The 24,554-nt window shown below is 48.3% G+C and overlaps 1 protein-coding gene across 1 annotated transcript; it reads left to right on the forward strand.

Moving 5' to 3' along the window:
• The first annotated feature begins 7,960 nt into the window (after positions 1 to 7,960).
• LOC115323672 lies at positions 7,961 to 11,848 on the forward strand. Its single transcript, XM_040211656.1, has 2 exons — positions 7,961 to 8,045; positions 11,445 to 11,848. The coding sequence occupies exons 1-2, from the start codon at positions 7,982 to 7,984 to the stop codon at positions 11,846 to 11,848; spliced, it is 468 nt and encodes a 155-aa protein (XP_040067590.2). The 5' UTR covers positions 7,961 to 7,981.
• The last annotated feature ends 12,706 nt before the right edge of the window (positions 11,849 to 24,554 follow it).

Consider the following 24,554-nt stretch of genomic DNA (forward strand, 5'->3'; position numbering starts at 1 on the left):
CTTTCACGGTTTGCAAAAATTTCGGAATCGAATATTTCGAATATTTTTTTTACTTCAGGTTCGATAAATTCGAAGATTTCGAAATTCTTTGGAATAAAGTTCGAAAACTTCGAACGCTTCGAATTTTTATAGACATGAAGTTCGAACAATTCGAAGATTTCGAATTTCTTTCTGCATAAAGTTCGAGAAGTTCGAAGGTTTCGATTCTCTTTTAACGCTAAATTGGAAAAAAAAAACTTCGAAGATTTTGAATTCCTTTTTAGTCCAAGTTTCAAAGTTCGAAGTCCGGTTTTCAAGTTCCTCAACAGTTTGTTTCAAATAACGTTTTCACGACTCACTGGTTTTCACAAAATCAAGTTTAGAAAAGTTAGGATGTGATATCTAGATTCTGCGAAGTTGGTCAGGCATTAAAACTTGGGTTTGGGCTAGTTGGTCCATTACTGAATAAAAGGTTAAAAAAGCGCGAACAAACGAGGACGTTAAAGAAACACGGACGACAGGACAGGCGCTTCTTGCATTAAAACTTGGGTTTGGGCTAGTTGGTAATTAAATGAGACAGGCAATTAAATGAGACGACGAGTGTCCCGAATGTGCTGGAATATTTGCCAGTGCAGGGTGACGTGTGACCATAGATCAGTAATTGTGACCGCCAGCTCGGGGGGGGGGGGGGGGGTGGGGGGGGGGGGGTGGGGGGTCTTTCACCTGCATCACGCAGTAGTGATCACACTAACACACTGGTTTACGAGACTCATCCAGTTTAAAACGGCCAGGGGCGAGCAGGAGGTTGAGGCTCAGAAAAACCTTGAAGCGACCTGGCAAACTACCTCGCCACCCCTTGCACGCTGGTAGTAATCCGATCGAACGCCGTCCGAGTGACGCTGTCATATAGTAAGTTAAGTTTGTAATTGTCCTGGAGGTTTATTTTCTGGGATGGAGGAATCGCCTCGCAAAAAACCGACACAACTCGAGCGTTCTACCATACAAGTGGCGTCGGAAGAGGAAAAACGGGGGAAAAGAGGGTAGCGAAGGGGGGCGGGGGGGGGGGGGGGGGGGGGGGGGGGGGGGAAGGGGCTTCAGTTCCCTCCCCCCCCCCCCCCCCCCCCCAGATATTTCGGACTGTTAAAGAAAACAATACGGGGAAAGAGGGCGTGATCGAGCTTATTTTAATCTGAAATTATTTATGCATATGTATAGCTACTGTCGCTCTTCACTGCATAAAAGATTGCTTAGATGGTCATTGTTAGAAACTCGTTGTCAGAAGGCACTACTCGTCACATGCTTAGTGGTTCGGAAGTTCACAGCTATGTCTTTTCGACCTAAATACCTGAGCCAATAATAAAAAAAAAGAAAAAAAAAAAAGAAAGGAATGAATGCGAGGATAAAAAGCTGGAGAAAAAAAAAAGAACTATCACGAATTCGCCGGAAGTGTTGTATTTTTGCATATTCAGAGGTTCAGAACTTCGAAACAAGTTTCTTTTACCAAAATGTGTACAGGCTAAAAGAAACATGTCCCAGGAACGTGAAGCGAAAAAAAAAAAAAAAAGTTTTCTTTTAATGACGTGCTGAGCTTGAACGCTATTAGAAATCTCCCATGAGTTAATTTATTCCTTAACGTGAAAAAACAATAAATACATTATTTTGTATTATGCAGATGAAATGATATGTACTGTCTGTGGTGTTAATTTAAATGCGATATCTCAAACAACTTAGACGAAAACTAATATCAAGTTTAGGGCATAATTGCATGTAGATACATGTTTGGACATTTCTTCGAAACTCACGTTGAATAACAATAATCACATCTTAAAGGGCAACTCCGGTCCATACTTTCGATTTTAGGATTATGGCTGTTTTTAGTGCAGTTAGCGCCCCTGAATTGCAAGGTGTAATTTTTTTCTCGTTATTGTGCGTAGTTTTAAAGATATCGACGTCTCAAAGTTTTGTTTGGGCGCGGCCGACAAAACCGAAACTAGCCGCTTGATGTTCCGGCAACACTGGAAATCAGCCGTTATGTGGACGTGACGCCAAGATCGTTCTCGTTCAGCGAGTACGCAGTCCAAGCGGCACTTACCTCTGTTGCGCTAGCCGTCTAAAGATAGAAGGTAAGCTGATTTTGTTTTAATTCTGTATACGTGGTAGTTATCCAGCATATGTAGCAAGAGTTAGTGCGTATACCCAAAAGCTAGCCACTGGAAAACCCGTCAACTCGTACGGTGGCGTACTCGGCGGCCGCCGCCGCGCGTGCGCTATGCCGTGCCGTACTCGTTGCTTGTATACCCAAAAGCTAGCTACTGGAAAACGAGTGAACTCGTTCGGTGCCGTACTCGGTAGCTGTCGGCGTGCGTGCGGTCTCCCGCACTCGTCGCTAAGCCTAAATTGTCATCGGGGCTCCGTGGATGGAGCGGCGTTGCTGTACGCCGCGCTGACAGTGCTGGCGCTTTCGCGCTGCGGGTCAGTCCCAGACACGAAGCTTGGAGGCTCTCCGGCGCGTTCCGCGACAACCGAACTGACGTGTGTCAAGCTGTAGACGTCTGTTTTTTCGTTATTTTTTCCTCGGGCGCGTAAAAGCCGAATTTGTAAGCTACGACACTAATTCACCACATAAGTTCATCCAGGTAGTGAATCTTTGTACAAATAAAAAAAAACTTGCCGCACTAAAAAAAAAAAAAGTTCTTTGGGCAGTCATTTTCTTCTCAAAGCTAGCAAACGTTTTTGTGGGTGATAAAGGAAAACAGAGAACGTTAGCAAGGTGAGAACACTTTCTTTCCCTACCGCATTCCCACCCCCACCCACAACAATTCTTTTTATTAGAATACATAGGATTTTAAGTTTTCCTTCGTAACTTTTAACTAAAGCACGTGCTTTTTTTTTGCATTTTTAAATATTATATTTACTTCCAGCCGAACTTGGGCAAATTAGAGAGTTGTAACTTACGAATCCGAACTTTCGCGATTTCTTTAAAGTCCCTTGTGGTATTCATAAGCGCAATGTTAATTAATACTGCTGCGTAACGGGTTCGAACGATTGGGAGGCGAATGTTTATATCGCATGAGCTTCACGCGCCGGCCGTTCGCTATAGTAGTCGTTACGGACCTGAATACTACGCACGAGATTGCGTAGTAAACAAGCAGTGACGCAAAGCAGAACATTGTTTTCGTTTTCATTACAAACTTCAGTGTTTGGAGCTAGTTAGTGGTTGTACTCTACATGCCCACCATTCCCCATTCAACAGACATTCAGTGGAGCGTGAATGCTCAATCTTGAACACTGCACTTGACAATGACTGTTTTATTTATTGATCAGGATACTTTTATCATGTTTACCTTTTCTGTACATGTACGATCGGCAAAGAGCGACGGCACGGCATCCTTTTTAAGCCTCGGCCCCTTCGCTGACAAGCCACAAGCAACCAACACCTGTAGGTTTCGTTCGTAACTCTCCGGCGAAAAGTGATCGGAGCAGAGCTTCGATCTGGGGGTCGACGTCCAAGGATTTCCAAAGTCCACTCGTCGAACAGCGTTCACCCACACCTTCTCCAATTTCCGATCCGTCGGAAACTTGTGAAAAAGCACCTCCGGGTTGCGCAGCGGCTTGTTTGAGCAGCCCACAGCGCTTTAAGTTGTACTCGACATCTTTCGAGGAACAGCTGGGCAGTCTTGGGCGCACCGAGTTGCTCGCTAAAACGAGTCTAGGAGTCCTCACAGGCAAATAAACAAAAGGCTATACCGAAGCTACACGGGCTACAGGTAAAAGCAACGGCTAAACACGCAATTACAAGCCGAAGTAGCGGTAATAGCGGCACAAAGAAGCGCGCGCGACGGCTGCGCCGTGTGCCCGTCCGGAACGGAGGAAAAAAAGAGGACGGTGTTGACATCACGGCCCAATGTTGCTTTAGCGATCGGCAACCCGCTGGTCGCCCGCTAAGGAGCAGCGGCTCGCGGCGGGTCGCGTTTTTATTATCGGCATTAGTTCAGAATGCGGCGTCCCACGGACGTGAAATTTTGGCTGGGGTCGTATTTTGTGTCACTAAAGCGATACCAGTAATTTAATTCATTTTGAGTTTTGGCAGGAGTTGCCCTTTAAGACGGCACTTATTTAGGCTATACATAGATCATTCTTTAAGAAAGTACAACATCTCTACCATAAATAGCTTCGGCTACAGCGCGCTTCAAATGTGGCACAAACGATAGTCGTCAAAAACCCGTCGTCCTTCCTCGCCCCTTTGGGAATTTATTTCTTTAAAACTAAGCATGCCAGAACCTTGAAACAAACGGCATTGTCTTTCGTAAGGAACGCAGCACCGCGTGTAAAAGTTCAAGAAAAAAAAAATTACGAATGTACCTCACTACTTGAATTCAAATGAAACCCTCCGCCAGTCTTTCGAAGTTCGACGAACGTCGAACTTTTACCCTAAAAGTTCGAAGTTCATCGAACTTCTGACTTTTCAGGATTCGAAAGTTCGAAACTTTTCGAATTATCTTGATAAATAAGTTCGAAAGTTCGATATTCATCGAATTTTTTGGTTATTAAAGTTCGAAAGTTCGACAAGCATCGAACTTTGCAGCGCAATAAGTTCGAAAGTTCGAAAAAGATCGAATTTTTTAGCGTAATAAGTTCGACGGTTCGAAAAGCGTCGAACTTCTTAGCTTAACAAGGTCGAAAATTCGACTTCCGTCGAATTTTACGATGTAGACAATTCGAAAAATCGAAATCTTTCGAACCTTTCGAACCGCTTGATTCGATCATCGAAACTTCGATTCGAAAAAAGTTCGCGGCATCCCTAATTAGAACGCAGTCAGCAACTTATGCCTCAACTATGGCCGCCAGTGCATACTGAAACATTTCGGTCCTTAAGCCTGGTTCAGACAGTTGTGTTTGGCTGCGTTTGACTGCGTTGCGGCAGCGAGAAACCAGGACATCCCTGTTGCATATGGCGTACCAAGATGATTCCTTGAATTGGAGTCCACGCTTCATACGAAGCACAGATGTGCCGGTGACTCGCTTTCGGTTGTCGACGCAACGCAGTCAAACGCGCCCAAACGCAAGTGTCTGAACCGGCCTTAAAGGGCCCATGAAACAATTTTTGGGTTGGGATAAATAATTTTAGATTGGGATTTTACTAATAGCACATCGTTCAGTGGACCAAAAGAAAAAAGGTAGGAAGTCAAAAGCCTGACTTTCAGTTCGAAAATTTGAAAACGGAGCGGACTATTTCGTACCTCCTCCCCTTCGCAACCTCTCTGCCTTTTCACTGTGATACATCCGCGGTCCCAAAAGCGCGTCATCGGGTCCAAACTGACGTCACACGCAACCGGACCTCACTTATTCCCTTCACCCCTAAGCTGATATTGTGGTGGAAGCTACGCGCTTGCCGGACCAATCAGCCGCCTCCCTTTCATCACCTGACTTCATTCTCTGCAGCCACATTTACCACGCTCACGTAGCGAGTGTGGCTGGCCCAAGGAGCACGTAGCTTCAACAGCACTGTCAGCTTCGGAATGAACGAGGTGGGGAAAGTACTTTTGTCTGAATTTTGAGCGACGGGCTAATCTTCTAGGGGGACAATGGCTCTGTCCGGTTACACAAACTAGATTCCGAGCGAGAGGGGCCTCTCCTCTTTTCGTCTTCTTTAAAGGGACACTCAAGCGGTTTTTGGAGAAGCTACTTTTTGGTGCGATGGTGTTAAGGAAGTGTCAGTGAATGAGTATCTTCAGTTTTAGAAGGCAGAAACGCCTATTAATCACGCAGGAATAAAATACGTGCGGACTCTTTTCTGTACTTGCGAGGACCAATGAAATTATCGTATGTTTGAAAATTTTGGCGGTCTTTTTAAAGTTTCGCTAAAAAAACAATTTTCAGTTCATTTAAATATGTTGTGCATGATAATTTCACAAGACGTAAAATATTTCTAGTTTAGAATACGCGATAGCGCAATTATCGTTTCACAAACAAAGGACTACGTTTTCTATTTGCCTTCCTCCGCGGGGGGTGAATTTCCCGTTCCCCAGGATGCGCGGAAGCGCACGTATCTCCGCGCGTTGCAGGCCGGGCCGGCTCCTTCTATCCGCAAACGTGGCGTCGGTGGTGATCGTCGGAATGGACGGCCTGGTGAAAGCTCATCGTTCCGCGTAAAAGCGCTATCCTTGACTGTGAATTTTCGTCGTGTTTCGCTATGATAACCCAGCACGTACTAGAAGGGAACATCCACCTACTTGTGCGGCGATGTCGTGGCGGCACTCTCAAGACAGCAGAAACGCCCGTGCCGTCGTGTTTGTTTACTTCGACTACAGTGGTGCTTTCTAAGCATTTGTGTCCTCGAACATCGCCCGGATTTCTGATTTGGCGCATTTCATGCGTGTGCTCAAGTTCAAGGTATTACTGGCGCGTACCGTATAAAGGATACGAATTTTCACGCGTTTTCATCACCGGAGAAAAGTGATTAGTGTTAGCAATCCTGAACGCTCGCAACGTCTATCTGATCACAAAATCATATTTCTACGTTGCTATATCGCTGCTAAGATTACATTGTCTTTTATAATCGTAGAAAAGGCGTGTGGCGATATTTGTACTATTGCAATGTCGTGTATTAGAGTCGTGATCGTCCAAGACGGCGCTGCATCTTTTTATTTTATTTTTTTCATTCGCTGTACCCTGCAAGCCTATCAAGAAAAAATAATAAAGCTTTAGACTAGAAAACTGTCTGTCTATATTCTGTTACGGCATTGAGTAGCAGTGCGTCCCCTTTTTTAGAGGGGCCGCTGACACAGCTGACGGCAGCGTACAGAAGCGGTCGCCGTGCTGACGACCCGCTGCGCTTGTTGTAGTGGTTACAGGTGTGTGTACGCGCGGCGCAGTGCGGTCGTTCCGGTCGCTCCGGTTGCAACGGACGCAGTCGTAGGTACGCGCTCGTTGCACATGTCTGAACCAGCCTTCCCCCCGTACTCCCGAGGCGAAAGTCAACGTGGCGACATCGTTTGACATCACGTACCAGAGGTAACGCTGCGATGTCAAACGTTGGTTTGGTTACGACTTGCCCCAACCGCAAATCGAAGAACGCCCGAAAACGTCTGCGTTTCGTTGTCCTCGGAACCCGAACATGACTCCGAAGCGCTGCTATCGTCCACATCGCACGTCGGAGTGGCGTCATAGGAAATCATCCCCAGGTCGGCTGTCCGCCGAAGAACTTCAACCTCTAACGGCGTCAGGTACTCGAGCGTAGAGAACTCCGCCATGATCGAAGCTCGAATGACAAAGAGGTTCGGCCGATGCGGCTACCTCGGGATCACTGCGCGACGGAACGTCGTCCAACGCCATTGGCCCGAGATCCTTTTGATAAGCGTGCGACGACCAATGAGAGTGGTTTCGTTTTCGGATGGATCCGAGGTTTGGCGGCCTTCAATTACATTTTTATTAAAGAAATAATCACCGTATGACTATACTTTTTGGTTTTTAGGGATACTTAAGGCGTCTAAATTCAGCTGTCATTATCAAAACACGAGCTCAAAAACCACTTGACTGCCCCTTTAACTGTTTGGTGGAATACGCGATTTATGAGTTAAGGAGGAAAGCTAAACAGGAAAAAGTTGGAAAAGCGTTTCATGACCCCTTAAGAAGGTCCGCTCCGCACTCTGGGATAGCGGGCCTCGCAAGCGCCGTTTGGGGGCCTCGAAGCATCGTGCATATGTCCTTAGTTTACAACACAGTTTTGTTTTTGCGAACATATACATGCAAATACAATATTTTCTTAGTGGGAAACACGTATCATATCTCATAACTGTTTGGCTCTGTTGTAACAATGCCATGATGCCAAGTTATAAAGTACTTTCTATATTAGGCAGTCAGCAACAAGGGAGCCCCCTTGGACAAATGTTGGGGCTTCATCGACGGCACGGCCCGGCCTATATGCCGTCGTCCATCAAAGGACCAAAAGCCATATTTTTCTGGCCACAAGCGAGTACACGTCGTGAAGTGTCAAGCCGTGATGTGCGCTAATGGCATAATCTGCCAGCTGGACGGACCCTACGAGGGCCACAGGCATGATGCAGGTAGGTTGAACAGTCCTTCTGCTTTCTTTCTGCCTGGGAAAATAGTGCAACGACTGAGCGAACCACATTGAATCTTATCTAAGCCTTCCTACTGGACAAACTACTTGTGCACTATATATAGGCACACATACAACTACTTTAATATAATATTATACACTACCTTGCTAGTGCCATTTTAGCTCTCTCAAGTGCGCGCGCGATAATTGCCTCGAATATCTGTCATTCCTGTCTTCAACACTGTGGACATGACCGGCAGGCCGGGCCCAGTTTCCATTGGACTGTCAAGTGCATAGATGACAGAGCCCTATTCGGTTAGAGGATAGCTCTGTCTAGAATGAGAAATTCAGACATCGCCAAGAGAGGCGGCCGCCAAAGGTGGGGAAAGGAGCAGTCAGGACCAAGCTCAAGCGGCCGAGCTTCAAAACGTTCTCTCTCTCTCTCTCTCTCTCTCTCTTTCTTTCTTTTCTCTTTTCTTGCTGGAGAGAAGAAAGAAAACGCCGCAGTGTTCCATGCTCCTAAGCGCGTCCGAAGCCGCCGCCGCACAGTGTTGTGCGCTTGGTTCCAGGCTCACACACAAGGGGCTCTGTGCTGCGTGTTCCGCGCTCTTCTTTTTCTCCGTCCGTGCAATTTGTTGCTCCGTCGGGGAACTGCCAGAGTTTCTCCATATAGACCGACACGCGGAGCGGCTCTGTTTACCAACACGGCCGAAAGGCCGCGCATGCGCGGTAGCTATGTGGGCAAAAGCATCCCGGCTCTCCGTGTTTTCGCCATTGCGCTCTATGGCGTGCGCTCGTTGTTGACGTTGTAGGGACGCTTGTATCTTTATTTGTGCGTCGTATTTCTTCATAACGTATGTCGTATGCTATGCCCGACTATTTGAGCTCGTTGCCCGAGCCTGAACGGTAGCGGTATAGAAACAAACTGCGTGGACGGCGTTGCCTACGAGGATCCGTACGCCGTAAACAGTGCTGGACTTCCGACGTAAAGTTGCTGCCACGGAAGTCGACGGCTCAGGTCGTCGTTTATTTAGTTTTCGCCAAGTCAGTTTACGGCCGACACGGTGCAGGCCTACAAGTCTCTCGAGGCCTACGATTACATCGAGTCGGTTTCCGCACTGCCGGCGGGATGAGCAGACTGTGGGTCTGCGGAAGTGTGTGTATTCATTAACTGATTAAATACACAGAGCGTCTTCAAGTCAAGGTATGATATTTTTCATACCCTCGTGACCACAAGGCATTACAACCAGTAAAGGTTTGTCCGTTCTGCAGTCTTGGCGGTAACAGGTTACAAGTAACGGCGTTACCAGGAACGCGTTACTTTTTTCAGTTACGTAGTAACCTACTCGTTACGTTTTTGACACAGTAACGGGTAACGTACTTATGTTACCATTTCAAGTAACGTAGTTACGTTATTCGTTACTACTTTTTAAGCCTTAAAGAAATTACACTTCAATTGTTTCCGTGTTTTAGGCGTCAAGCCATGTTTTCTTTGCGTTTTTTCTCGTAATATTTAGGTGAAACCGTAAAAAGAGATAAAATGTTTATGTTCAGCTTCTGCTTGATATATGACCTGTATCGTCAAAACCGTAAAATGTGTTAAATCGTAATTTAAAAAAATTAACGCAGAAGTAACGTGCCTTACTTTTTATCGGAGCGGTAACGCGTTCCTTTTTTTTTAGATAACGTAGCTCAGTAACGCGTACCTTTTATTCGCAAGTAACGAGTGACGTATTTCGTTACTTTTTTTCGGTAACGCCTACAACACTGCCGTTCTGTCGCCGATCCCCTTCTGCTCGGTAGCACGTGCGTAGCGAGCCTCCGACGAGCGCTTGGCCGGTGCGTTGTGCGCGAACACCATGGGAACAAAATCCGGGTGATCTCGATCAGACAACGGTTTCCCTGCACATAAGCAAGCCTCGGAACGGAGATTGAAATGGAAGCCACACTTGCCCCCAAGAAAGTGTTTGCCGCACAAACGGTCGTTCGCGCGAGGCGACCATTCTTTTCGATCCACGGATATTATCCACCTTCTATGCCTTTCAGAGTCTGCCGGGAACTTGTGGAAACTCACTCCGCGGCTTTTCTTGTACATTTCGGTGCAATTACCGGCAACACAGCTTCGCGACATGCTGAAATGCTATGACGCCCATGCGAAACGTGCGCGCTTTTGCCCACACCCCCCGGCTCCGGCGCGATCGCAGCGCCGCCGCAGCTCCGTGACGTCAAGCCCGCGTGTCGGTGTATAGAGGAGGCTATGGTTAGGGCCACTGTTCTAGACCCCCTACTTCTCAGTCAAAATCCAATTGCAATGACGCTACTCCGAAACGTAATTAATCTTGTTGTTTAGTATCCAAATTTCGATCAGTGCAGTAAAGGTGAAAGCTTCATCAAGCAAGTGATGAGAAGTCCCGACTTTAGTACTTTACAACTTCAGTAGATGCGGACAGAAATAAATTATTTCAGACATGTTGGGTTGTAGTTTCAAGTGCAAATATAACTTATATACATACGAACTAGGGTGATTTGTCGTTTATCCGGGGATGTGTCACTTACCGGACTTACAGGGATACACCTGAGTGAAATAGATGCTCGCGAGTATGTAACCGTTGCGCCATGTACTTGACGAGTTTGTTTGCAGATCGTTTAACCAGAAATATTTCCAGCTCTCGTGAAGAACACCATGCATGTTAGCTGAAGAGAGTGCTATAGGGCTGCCTCTGAACACTTCCTGTAAGCCCTCCTCGTTAATGGAAGTGCATCGCATAAACCGTCAAGAGTGCGAAACAAGAATCTGAGAGGTGGGGTGAAAGCGCTCGGTTCACAACTTGCGCCCTCTTCAATTTAGGTGCGACTTTTAAACCATTGAGCTAAACAGGTGGGCACGCGAAAGAGAGTTTTAAATCTGTGAAGAGGTGAGGAAGCGATGGAGAGGAGAACAAGCGCTTGCTTCAAAAGAAACGACCAGACACAAGGTGGAAGTTGTCGTGTGCGACAATTCAAAAGACGCGACCATCACGTTCCACTACCGCTCGAACGCTATGTTTCGCAGGGCATTCATGCGGAGACTCCGTTTCGAAGAAGCTGATGGCAGGCGCCCAATATAATACATCGTATGATGCCTCTGCCTTTTCACAATACTAGGGGAAAGGGGAACTTTTCACGACAGTGTCAGCATTCTAGAACCACGAGCGAAGTTAATTAATCTGGAAAAGCCTACCTACAGTAAATACACACTGTCTAACAGACAACAAAGTTGCCTAGGTGTAATATCATGTTGTGCCTTCTGCGGTGTCCACAGTACTTTCAGCGCAACCGTCTCGGCAAAAAAGCTTCATTTCGAGATGCATCACATGTCATGTTACATTTGCAATTTAGTTTAGAATGGCTTCTTCCTTTGCAGGTATGCTGCGCATCAGTGGTTTACACGAGAAAATGGAAACACTCGTGCAGGACCACTCCTTCGTTATTTATGGTGACCCCGCGTATCCAATGATGCCCCTTCTCCTCAAGCCTCACAGGGGAACTGTGCTCACACCACCAGAGGTTAATTTCAACAAGGCTATGAGCACCGTACGTCAGGCTGTTGAGTGGGGATTCGGGAAAGTGTTAACTGAGTTTGCCTTTTTAGACTTTAAAAAAAACCAGAAGCTTCTTCTACAACGAGTTCCACTGATGTACAAAGTTGCGACAATCCTGGCAAACTGCCATACATGTTTATACGGCAGTCAAGTCACAAAGTATTTTCATGTTGACCCGCCCACATTGCAGGAATACTTGAAACCACCTGTTCTGCTGCAGTCTTAATCTCTAGTGTCACAGGTAGCTTTCCATTGTCATCTGGGTTAGAATACTGACATCCGGTCGTGTAAATAATGGAGCGGGATGCACGTAAAAAATATCGGGTTAGCTCTTCGAAAGCATCGGCACTAGAACCCCTTGTAGAATGAGTTGTGGCCCTTTCTGAAGCCGTCTATGCCATAGACAATAGATTATGTTTTAAGGCAGACCTTTTATGTCTATACATTCCTGCGTTCAATTCTTTTGGTTATTCGCGTTTATCACTGACCAAGTGCGTCGTCATTTTTGTTTGTTTTCAAAATGTCTGAACTGCGGAGTTTTGGACATTGACTAGAACACACTTATTGGTCTGCCTGTAGTCGTCTGTTTCTATAGTTTGCATGTCATGCAATTTGTTATATGTGCGAGGATTTGTTTACTTCTTTAGGAGATAAAGCGTGTACATATGTCACACTGTACTTAATGATTGTAAAAACGTCCCGCAGCAGGCTCCGCATACCGGCTGCCTCAATCACCGTACCATATTTTTAAAGCACTTTTTTCTCATCAATTCAACATTTTATTCTCAGATAATTGGTCAAAATATTAAGTATAATTTCGTAGATATTTCTGCCAGAAAACTACTGTAATATATTACATTACAGCAGTGCTTGTTCATATTGATGTAATGTTCCCCTTTTTAAGACGTTGCTCATAAGAAGTATGCATGTAAATACTTTGAAAATTGCTAGGCCGATTATTTGTATAAACTGAAAATGCAAACAGAACTGGAAATTATTTTTGCATAGAAATCTCTTTTTTTTGTACTGTTTTACGGTAGTTCAATTATGAAATGAAGTGTTTTTTTTTATTTTTGTAGTTTATTTCCGAAACACCTCTTTAGCGTCATAGCCATCTTTTGTTCTGTTGTGTGAGGGCAATAATAAAATGAGTGCGTCTCTTGAATGTTTTCAGTTTATTTCCTCAGTGCATTGCTTCAGTCCACATTCTGTTTAAGTGTTACCAACACTTAAATCGCAGTTAACATGCTTCATTTAGTGCTTTAAACTGAGTCGGAGCCGCGTATCCTAGGATGAAATAATGTGCAAAAAAAAAATAAGAAAAAAAGGAACACACTTGCTTTCGAGTTGTCATGTGAGTGCCCAATCTGCCTCTCACACACTGCCCTTAGATGATACGTTTATCTCAAAATTGCCCCCCCCCCCTTCCTCCCCTGGACACAGTCCTTATACAAAAATAACATCGCGAATATAAAAGCTACCGAACTTGTTACTTTGCGTTCAGCTTAAGAAGGAGCTGGATTTGGAGCTCCTGCTGTGCAGCCAGCACACGCCTTTCTTCTGCTGCTGCCCGTCGCTCCTCCAAGTGGACTCTGCGCTCGTCCGCCTGCTGCTGCCTCTCCTGTGCCTGTGCCCGTCTTTCCTCGGCCAGCGCTTCCCGTGCTTCTGCGCGGCTCTGTGCCTCTTCGTAGTACTTCATTTCTTCAAGGGCCATCCGCCTCTCTTGAAAGGCCATGCTCCTTTCATCAAGAGCAAGACGTCGGTCCTCCCTTGTCAGCTCCTGCTCCGCCCGCCGTTCTAGAAAGTCCATCTCAGCCGTCTGCTGGCTCTTTTTGCCTGCGCGCAGAAAGTAGTGATTCAGGGGTACTTTGTTGAAATCACTGTTTCATGATTGCGCCATACATAGCATTTGAAACCATAAGTGTATTGACTTTGTACCTCCAAGTTTTACTTAAATTGCAAGATTATCCGTCAGCATACTCATAACGAGCTCGTTTTTAAACTATTCAGTTGCACCAATAACGAGCACAGTAAGAAAAAAAATGTACATTTGCATGGTTGTGTATCTAGTGAAATGTATAAGTGTAATGAATCTTTGACGTTCATAATTATTTGAGGGAGAAAGCGTTAGTTTTCCTCTCCCCGCACTAGCAGTTGCTGATAAAACAAGCGGCTGTCGCCGCTCGTGTGATCTGGTGCGGTTCTTGTACGTTGCCAATATTCGTCATAGCCACGCGATAAAGTTGGCAATATATATGGCACGTGCTCTACACCGGCCATGGTTGGAGCTTGGCCACCTTTGTAACCACAGTAATTGGACGTAACACTAGCCCGAATGTTCACGAGGCATTCGTTGTCGTCCGGACCCAGCAGGTGACGATGCTGTACACTCGCCCAACCTACGAGTGACCATCAGCTGACGTATATGTCAACACTAACGGTGGCTTTGACGCGTCTTTTTTCTGAACGTGCGCTCGCGATAGGAAGACATGTTTGAATGCAAAGAATGTGGGCTAGGGCGAGCTTACGTAGTTTGCTGCATCATGATTTGCGAAGACGAGAAGAAAATAATTAGTCAGCGTATACTCTTGAAATTAGACATCCATGGAACATGTGGCTCATTACCCCATTGAAAAATCTAATTTGTATGAGAAATTTGTGTGTCCAATAAACACATCTGATTCATACAAGATATATAAGAACAGATAAAAACCATAGGAGAACTATATAGAAATTATATAAGATACATAAGAACATATAAGAAACTTATGAGAAGTTTCTTATAAGTCTCTTATACATCTTATATAGTTGTTGTATGGTTCTTATATGTTCTTATATAACTTGTATGATCCATATGTGTTCATTGGACACAAGAAATTTCTCATACAAATGGTTTTTTTACCAGGGTAGCGTAACGTACGAGCGTGCTTCTGTCACGCTTGGGTTGGTGTACACAATACGCTTGTGTAAAGTACCTAAAATTGAAGCTCAAAATGATTTCATCTCCCCTTTAAGTCATCTTCACTATAAAAAGGGTACTGGTGATGTTATGGTCCTGTGGTTGGATGTATCTTTCTACACTTACGCGTTGCATTCGCCGTCCTTCTGGATTCGTCATGGCCTGATGCAGCAGCGGTAGCGCTGGCAGAGTCGTCGAGCGCAGCATGGACCTCGCGTTCCTCGTCTACTCCGTCATAGGCTTGTAGTAGCAGCCTTTGGGCTTGCGATTCATCTTCAGCAGAGGATGGCGTCACTACAAAGAAAACGCTTAAATGAAAAGTACATCCCACAGAAGTCAGTCGCGCAAGTAACTAAAGCAGACGTCATTGTAAATACAGCTAATTGAGACTTGTAGATTTGTGGTTTATTTTATAAGCAATGCACAACCTGCTGTAAAGCAAAAACTTCAAAGCTACTTGGGTAGGCGTGCTGTATAGATTAACGAATAATTGAATATTAAGCGGGGGAGAGTGATAAAAGAACGTCAAGGGCCTGTTAGGAATGGATTGCTTCCAGCTTTACATAAGGCGGGAACTTTTGTACCAACCGGCTTCACATGTTTTTCATAATTGCATGCTTAATGGCGTGCTGATAGTCAAAATATAATCCCTATGACGAAAGCTAAATCACTGCAGCACATAACTAAAAAGGTAGGCCAGCTTGATCACGCTGACAAATGCCGGGAAACCACAGAATATGTTGAGCTAGGTATAATGGCCACGAGACCCAGGATATTATGGCCACGTTATTACCCGACCACAATCGTTCCACTACTTTTAGCATTGTCCTGTGGTAGGTGGGACCCCACTAACCATGGTCAGGTTACCATGTGACCACCATTTGACCGTGATTTCAGGCGTGGTGACGAGACGGACAGGACCGCGCGGAGAATGGTCACGCGACCGCCCTTGGACAATGGTAACGTGACCCCATGGATTTTGGTCACGTGAATATTTGACCACCATTTGCCCGCAATTTCCAGCGTGGTCACGCGATACAAGTGTCGGCACGTTAATGGTCACGTGACCGCCCATTGACCATATGGTCACGTTTCCTCACGGATCATGGTCACTTGACCATGAGACCACTACTTGCCCGCTATTTCCGTTACGGTCCAATCAGGCGGTCAAGAATCGTGAAAACCGGTGTTATAACGCGTTCTGTGATCAAGAAACCCCGAAATCACAGCGTTAATTGTATTAGGGGCAAAGGGGCTAGGCATGTCCGTACGTCCGTCCGGCGTCGGGTGCTCGTGCTCCTGCTCGTGAGCTCACGTGCTCACCTGCTCGTGTAGGGCAAAAAAAAAAAATGAAAAAAAAGATGAAAAAAATTATGAAAAAAAGAAGAAAAAAAGTAGGGGGTTCTGAGATGCCATCACATCTGTCTTCTTAAAAAAAGAAAGAGAAAACCACAGATTCTCCTACTGACATGAACGAAAACGGCACCATCAGCACTACCTATGGCCAAAATCAGTATCATCAGCACCACCCGAGCTTCGCCCCTATCAACATCATTCACCACGTGGAGATGCGGTCATTGTTTTGAAATGCGAAGCATTTCTAGAGAACTGATCAACCAACCATAAGGTCAACAAACCGGGAGAACAAACCGGAGCGAGAGGATGTTGTTGGGAACTAGAGAGTGGGTGGAGGCTCTAAGAGGTAAGGCGGGGGAGGAGAAAGGGTGAGTTGAGAGGGAGGTGAACGGACTGGGAGGTCCCCACCGATCAACAAAATCGGAGAGGAGGGGTAGCCAAAAAATGCTTCGGATTTAAAGCAGTGTCGCAACGGGGTCACCATCTGTTACACTAAATTGTATTTACCACACTCCTCCAGGCTTTCATTACGGCCGGTTGCCGGCATCGATGGCGTAGAGGCGCAAACAGTGGCTGCAGTTCTTGCTGCCTTTGCGGCACGAAGCCTGGCAGTAGCTGAGGTCCTTCCTCTTATAAGGCCCATTAGAGCACTTCCTCCTGTGGTCTGTTTCCTTGGCATGGTCTTTGTGCGGTGCCCTAACTCCCTTGCCAGGTCGGAGACCTCCTGGAGCAGCTGCTCTTTTTCCCCGTATTGTTCTTCGGTGCCTGACCTAACGGAATGAATAGGACATAAAATATTATTAATAGATCGGCTACTGGGCACTACCATTCGGCTCGCGCGATCAAAGAAGTATGTCTGTGCACAAAGCAAATTGAAAAAGAGTGATACTGTTAAAAAGGTAAGAATAGACTTGTTGAAAATGTACTATAAATTGTACTTCCTGTACAAGACTAAGTTATATTATAGTGCTGCAGAAGTTCTCTGCTGTATCGTGGTTTACGAAAGTTTACATCATCATCATCGTGGCACCAAATCAGGTACTTGTTGATGGGAAGCGTTATGTAAAGTTCTCAGCCAAGCCAAGATTTTAATGTGATAGCATTATCTGTCTCATGAAGCGAGCCGACGTCATCAGCTTTGAAACCATGAAAACGGCACCTTATTGAAACCACAAGCAAAGCTAGCCAACTCTTTTACACTTCGGTCTTATTGGCTGGCGCGCGTCGACGATGCTCCCATTAGCCGCTGCGCGTCAGTTTGTGTGGTGTCACCCTGACTGTGTTATCACACTGTCGTGTTATCACTGATCACCGCGTTCGCTCGCCTCTTATCGGTTGTACGGCGCGTGGCAATATATACGGCGCATGGAAAAAACCATGCGCCGTATATATTGCCATATCGGGTGAGCGACAGTTTAAACTGTCGCTCACCCGATGGCGCTGCATGTCCGCGAGCCAGCGGCTCCACCGTTCCACGTCCAAGGTCAACGCGTTGTACGCCGCAGATTAAAGAAGGGAGCGAAGAGCGGCGTGAGAGCTTTCGCATTCACAACTCATAAGAAGTGCTTACGTGTGCCTCGAGCCCTTTTTTTCATAAGCTGTGATTCCCGGGGAAAAAACAAGTCTTATGGTGCAATGGTGAGGGTGCAGGCTAGCTGGTGCAATTTGAGCACAGTTGTAAACTCGAAACCGGGGTAGGGACAAGGAACGAAAGCACAGAACGTCCATGTCGTTCTGTGTTTTCGTCCCTTCTCTCTATCCCCCTTCAAGGGTTTACAACTATGCTCAAAGCATTATGGAATGTAGGGGTGGAATGCAATGACTATCAAGTCATTTACAGAACTGTACTCAGTGCCTTCATATTTGAATGTGATTGGCAATGCAGGGCCATTGAATTTCACCTGCGTTTACTTGAGTTCTGGAGTCCGACGGCAATTGTCATTCGTATTTCACGTGCTCCCGTGCAAGTTTGACAAAGACGTGTTGCGACGTAAAATGATCTTATGCCACCCCCTAAAGCGGACCTGCAGGCGCGAACATATCGAGGTGTCTCATCGTGAAGAGGAAGATACAATCAAGAAAAAATTCAATTACTCGCAAAAACTAGGGATGTATAAACGCAACACTCACTTTCGTAATTGTGCGGTGTCCTGCTGTCTGAAGTATTCCAAGAGAAGGTCGGCCCGCTCTTGTACTGCTCTCATGGAAAAATCACGCCCACTAACTGTAACAAGCACGGTTAGGATGTCTGCCCATCGTTCAGGCGCCGCGAAGGGATTGCGGCCCACAATCTCCCGAAGTAGGCAAAGGTCTTCAATCACGGTAAATCGCTTCCTCGAAGGTGCCGGCGCGATTCCAAGCGAAGGCGTAGCCATCTTACTGGAGCGTGTTTAGTGGCTTGGATGCACAATACTGCATCGTGCGCGAGCTTCATAGAATGCAACGTGGCAGTGCGCGCTACCTTTACGAACATGTGTCCACGAGAACACCATCTACAAAGCTTAATGTTAAAATGCATAAAATGATCACAGTAAATCATATTCAAGCTTTTGTACTGAGCGAAATACCTGTCCAAATAGGCTGAAAGGCCTCTAGAAATATTTTAATAAAAAAACATTTACTAACGACTCCCATTTTACTTCTCAGATGTGCGCGTGAATATTGCATCTAACCAAATTACAGTGTTACTGTTGAATTCAGCACTCTAAAAGTAGCCTTTGTTTCGTGGCCTTCTGTTGCAAGAAAAAATCGTAGCACAAGTGAGGCTGAAACTAGGCAGGAGCTTAAGCTCAAAAACGCCTTTCAAAAACACACAAAAGAAATAAAAAGAAGTGTAGTCAAGCAAAATGGTTTCATGTCACCCCCCAGGGGAGATACATACACTGTGCTCCACTGTTAGTACGAACACGAAAATATCGCTTTTATTTGCAGTTTATTGCTTTTGACAGCTATTAGAAGACATGAAAATTTGTCGCTCAGATTAGTGCCCCAAACGAGCACTTTATTCCACACCAATAGGCTGCTGTCAGACCCTCGAATTTAAGGTGAAATATAAAAACAGGATATTTACAAACCAAGCATACGAAGAAGAAAAAACTCATTTCATTGGGAAAACAAAAAAATAGAGATATAAATGGAGCACTCACTTTCGATAATTTGCACTGTCTTGTTGCCTAAAGTAACCAAACAAAATATCTGTCCGTTTGCCGACTGCTTTAGTCTTTGGTCTTCAGTCTTTAATTTTTGGCTCTGGAGAGCCGCGGCACCGCGGAAAGGCAGCAGCCCGTACCACCGAGGCCCGTGGTGCCGCGTCTAGGAAACAGGGTAATCTGATGAGTATATACTGTCACGGGTGGTGACCAAAAAAAACAGGAAATAAACAGAAAGAAATAAACGTTTAATGTGGCGAACTTGTGCCAAAAATAAACGAGTACAAAATATAATAATAGAGCGTCGCGGGCGTCGAAGTCGGCGTAGCAGCAGAGTCGAACGCTGGTGCGAAACTGACTCCGTTCGCCTTGCGGAATCCCTTATGTACCCTCCTGGGTTTCTGGATCGTTCGGCGTAGAAGGTTCGGCGCGTAGAACAATCTGACCTCGAACAAGCAACATGGTTCTCGAATTTACCAGAACATTACTTTACAGAGTCAACAAAAATGCGCCCCCGCGGCCAGGAATCGAACCCTGGCTTTCAGCGTGGAAAGCACGCGCGATAACCGTTAGGCCACGCGTGCGCTGCCTACTTGGCCAGCTGCGCGCGCGGCATTACTCCCCCCTTTAAAAAAGTGCATCGTCCCGATGCAACCCAAAAACAAAATGAAGCAAATAAAACAGAACGGTAAACTAAAGAGTCACATAAGGTCCACAGTCCTATCGAGCGTAGTACGGCTTCAGTCGCACGACGTGGACGACTTCCGGTCGTGGAGGGCGGCGTGATGAAGTCCTTGTTCCGTCGGGCATCACCTTGTAGTTCAGATCCCCGAGTCGACGAAGCACTTTGTAGGGTCCAATGTATCGTTTCAGCAATTTCTCACTGAGGCCGCGGCGACGGATGGGCGTCCATACCCACACCCTATCTCCGGGCTGGAAGTGGACGTCCCTGCGACGAAGGTTGTAGCGGCCGGCGTCGACGCGTTGCTGGTCTTGAATCAGGAGTCGGGCGAGCTGGCGAACTTCTTCGGCGCGTTGAGCAACCGCCTGGGCGTCGTCGCTCTCGTTGCCAGATGGCTCATGGGGCAGCATGGCGTCCAGCATGGTCGTTACCTTCCGACCATGTACCAGCTGGAAAGGGGTGAATCCAGTGGTCTCTTGAACCGCCGTATTGTAGGCGAACGTGACGTAGGGCAGCACCTCGTCCCACGTCTTGTGCTCTACGTCGACGTACATAGAGATCATATCGGCGATTGTCTTGTTGAGTCGCTCCGTCAGTCCGTTGGTCTGCGGGTGGTACGCAGTTGTACGACGATGGCTGGTGTGACTGAGTCGGAGGATTTCTTGGGTCAGTTGTGCCATGAACGATGATCCGCGATCTGTAATCAGAACTTCTGGAGCGCCGTGCCGGAGGACGATGGACTCAATGAAAAACTTGGCAACTTCCATAGCAGTCCCCGAAGGAAGAGCTTTCGTTTCGGCGTGCCGCGTGAGATAATCTGTGGCGACGATGATCCAGCGGTTCCCCGACGTCGAAGGCGGAAAAGGACCAAGTAGATCCATTCCGGTCTGCTGGAATGGTGCAGTTGGAGGAGAAATTGGCTGCAGGAGTCCGGCCGGCCTCGTCGGAGGTTTCTTGCGTCGCTGGCACTCGTGGCATGATCGTGTGTACAGGTGGACGGTCTTGGGGAGCTTGGGCCAGTAATACTTTTCACGAATACGGGCCAGTGTCCGGCTGTATCCAAGGTGTCCGGACGTCGGGTCGTCGTGACATGCTTGAAAGATCTCCCCTCGAAGGTCGGTTGGGATTACCAGCAGCCACGGCGAGTTGTTGTCCCCGAAGTTCTCTTTGTAGAGTACACCTTGTCGAATGGCGAAGGTCGGCACGGCTCGTGAGAAAACACGGGGTACGGTACCGCCGCGCCCTTCCAGGTGCTCGATTAAGGCTCGCAGCTCCGGATCGTCTCGTCGACGTCGTGCCATGTCATCGGTGTTCACTGCCCCTAGAAAGCACTCGTCATCATCGTCGTCGTTGCTGCCGGAAGGTGTTTCGACAGGGGCCCTGGACAGGCAGTCAGCGTCATTGTGCTTGCGTCCTGACTTGTAAACCACAGTCATGTTGAACTCTTGTAGCCGGAGTCTCCATCGAGCGAGGCGTCCTGACGGGTCCTTGAGGTTCGCAAGCCAGCAGAGCGAGTGGTGGTCCGTGACTACGCGGAACGGGCTTCCGTACAAGTACGGACGAAATTTCGGGATTGCCCAGACGACCGCAAGGCATTCTTTCTCAGTCGTGGAGTAATTTCTCTCTGCCTTGGACAGTGTCCGACTTGCGTAGGCGATGACTCGTTCGGTGCCTTCTTGTACTTGAACTAGTACCGCGCCAAGTCCTCCGTTACTTGCGTCAGTGTGAATCTTGGTGTCCGCATCCTGATCGAAATGTCCAAGAACCGGAGGCGTCTGGAGTCGTCGCTTCAGCTCGTCGAATGCCTGCTGCTGTTCCTCGGCCCATTCGAACCTCTCGGCGTCCTTCGTGAGGTTTGTGAGCGGTGCGGAAATCCGTGCGAAATCCCGAACGAAGCGACGATAGTAGGCGCAAAGTCCAAGGAATCTTCGCACGGCCTTTTTGTCTGTCGGCGCTGGAAATGACGCGACGGCGCGAGTCTTCTCAGGGTCTGGGCGCACGCCTTCGTTGCTAACCACGTGACCTAGAAACTTCAGTTCGTCATAGGCGAACCGACACTTTGACGGCTTGAGGGTGAGTCCAGCGGTCCGTATGGCTTGAAGAACAGCTCGGAGTCGTCGCAAGTGCTCGTTGAAGTCGCTGGAAAATACCACGACGTCATCGAGGTAGACCAGACAGCTCTGCCACTTCAGTCCTGCCAGTACGGTGTCCATAACACGCTGGAAAGTTGCTGGCGCCGTACATAGTCCGAAGGGCATTACCTTGAACTCGTACAGCCCATCCGGCGTGACGAAAGCTGTCTTCTCTCGGTCCCGTTCGTCGACTTCGATCTGCCAGTAGCCGCTCTTCAGGTCCATCGATGAGAAGTATCGAGAGTGGCGCAGCCGGTCTAACCTGTCGTCGATTCGGGCGAGTGGGTAGACGTCTTTCTTCGTCACCGCGTTCAGCTGTCGGTAGTCCACGCAGAACCGAAGCGTTCCGTCCTTCTTCTTAACCAGTACGACTGGAGAGGCCCACGGACTGCTTGATGGCTGGATTATGTCGTCGTTCAGCATCTCTTGAACTTGCTCCTGGATCACCTCCCTTTCTTTAACGGAGACTCTGTACGGTGATCGATGCACAGGGCGCGCGTCGTCCTCAGTAATGATGCGGTGCTTCGCAACGGCTGTTTGGCGTACCTTCGACGACGTCGCAAAGCAGTCACGGTATTCGGCGAGGAGGTTAATCAGCTGCCGTCGTTTCGGGTCCGGAAGCTTAGGGTCGATGTCGAGTTGCGCTGGCGACGTACCGTCTTGCTGAGGTGGCGAGGATTCATCAGTAATGGCAGCAATTTCGGCGGAGTTTCGGAGATCCTCGACGTGGCCAACGGCTGCACCTTTTGTGAGGTGTTGCGTTTCATTCCGGAAGTTCGTCACGAGGACCACAGTGCGGCCATCCTGAAGTTCAGCTACTCCTCGTGCGACGCCTATTCCTCTTCCCAGGAGCAACTGGAGGTTACCTTCCAGAAGAGCTTCGCTACGGGTAGCTGCATCGGTCACGACGGGTACGACAACACTTGATCGCGGCGGTAGATTCACGTGGTCGGCAGCGACTCGGACGGCGGCTGACGCAGTTTGGAGTTTCTCTGAAGGCGGAACAGGTGTCCGCAGCGTCAATCTGTTTTCTCCAAGGTCGATGACGGCGCCGTATTCACACAAAAAGTCCATGCCGAGAATGACGTCTCTGGAACAGTCTTGTAGAATAACGAATTTCACAGGACACGTCTCGCCGTGAATTTCGACGCGAGCGGTGCATCTTCCGACAGGCGTGATGAGGTGTCCTCCGGCGGTTCGTATCTGCGGTCCATCCCACGGCGTCGTGACTTTTCGAAGGTGGCGAGAGAGCCTCCCACTCAATACTGAGTAGTCTGTCCCGGTGTCAACGAGTGCCGATGCGTTTTGGCCATCAATAACAACGTTTAGGTTGTTGGACACCGTTTCAGGCGCGTCGGTGCAATGCGGGGCGTCGAGAGAGTGGGAGCGCTCCGGCGTTCTTGGAGGCTGTTTGCTTCCGTCGTTTTCGGCAACGTCACCTCCAGGCGTTGCCGCACTCAGTTTTCCCGACGACGCAGGGGAGACAGGCTCTCTCGGCGGGATCGTGGCGCTGGGGAGGCTGAACGTCGTGGCGATGGGGAGCGGGCTTCACGGCGGAGAGACGACACTGGGGAGGGCGAACGTCGGAGGTACTCCTCGATGTCGCGAGGGCGTTCGCCGTACCTCGGGCGTGGGTCGTTCGGGTGGAACCCACGCAGGCCCATTTGCCGGTAGGGACAACGACGGTAGATATGGTCGGCCTCCCCGCAGTGGTAGCAGATGGGTCGTCGATCCGCTGTCCTCCACACGTCGGTTTTCCTTGGCGCCTGCTGTTCTCGGCGGTCGTACTGACGTACTTCGTCGTCGCGTCGGGGGTACGCCTGCGTTGATGGGTCTCGTCGTGGCGCCACCGGGTAGTGTTGAGCAGTTAGCGACGGTCCTCGGGCCACTGCGGCGTAGGTCAGCGCCGGCTCATCGGCTGCGGCCACGCTGGCAGGAGTCTCCGGTTGAATTGCGCGCTGAACTTCTTCGCGCACCACTTTGGCTATCGACAGCGAAGCCGGCTGGTTGGCAGCAGGCAGCAGCTTCCTGAGTTCTTCCCGGACGACGTCCCGGATGATGTCGCGGATGTCCGGGATGCTGCAGCTGGACGGCGAGAGGGCAGCGAAGCCGGGAAGTCTCTGGTAGTGTGAGGCCCGTGCGTGAAGGGCACGTTCGATGTTGGTGGCCTCAGTAATGAAACCCTGGACAGTCGTAGGCGTGCTCCGCACGAGGCCCCCGAAGATGTTTTCTTTGACGCCGCGCATTAGGACCCGCAACGTTTTCTCTTCGGGAGCGTTTGGGTCGGCGCGGTTCATGAGGCGGAGAACGTCTTCGACGAAGCTTGTGACGCTCTCGTTTGGCCCTTGGTGTCTTGCTTGGAGGAGTTCTTCGGCACGCTGTCGTCGCTGCTGGTTGGCAAAGGTGCGTCGCAGCTCGGCCTGGAACTCTTCCCACGTAGAAATCGACGCTTCGTGGTTCTCGAACCAGGTGCGCGCCGTGCCTTCCAGAGCGAAGTAGACGTTCTGAAGGCACTGCTCTGGTGTCCACTGGTTATGGCGGGCCACTCGTTCGTAATGCTGTAGCCAATCCTCCACATCCTCATGGGCCTCACCATGGAACGGCGTCGGGTTGCGTGGGGCGACGGGCAGGTATACGACGCTGGCGGTGGACGG

The sequence above is a fragment of the Ixodes scapularis genome, unplaced genomic scaffold (assembly GCF_016920785.2).
Source record: "Ixodes scapularis isolate PalLabHiFi unplaced genomic scaffold, ASM1692078v2 PGA_scaffold6__148_contigs__length_123643588, whole genome shotgun sequence".
Classification (NCBI taxonomy): Eukaryota; Metazoa; Arthropoda; class Arachnida; order Ixodida; family Ixodidae; genus Ixodes; species Ixodes scapularis.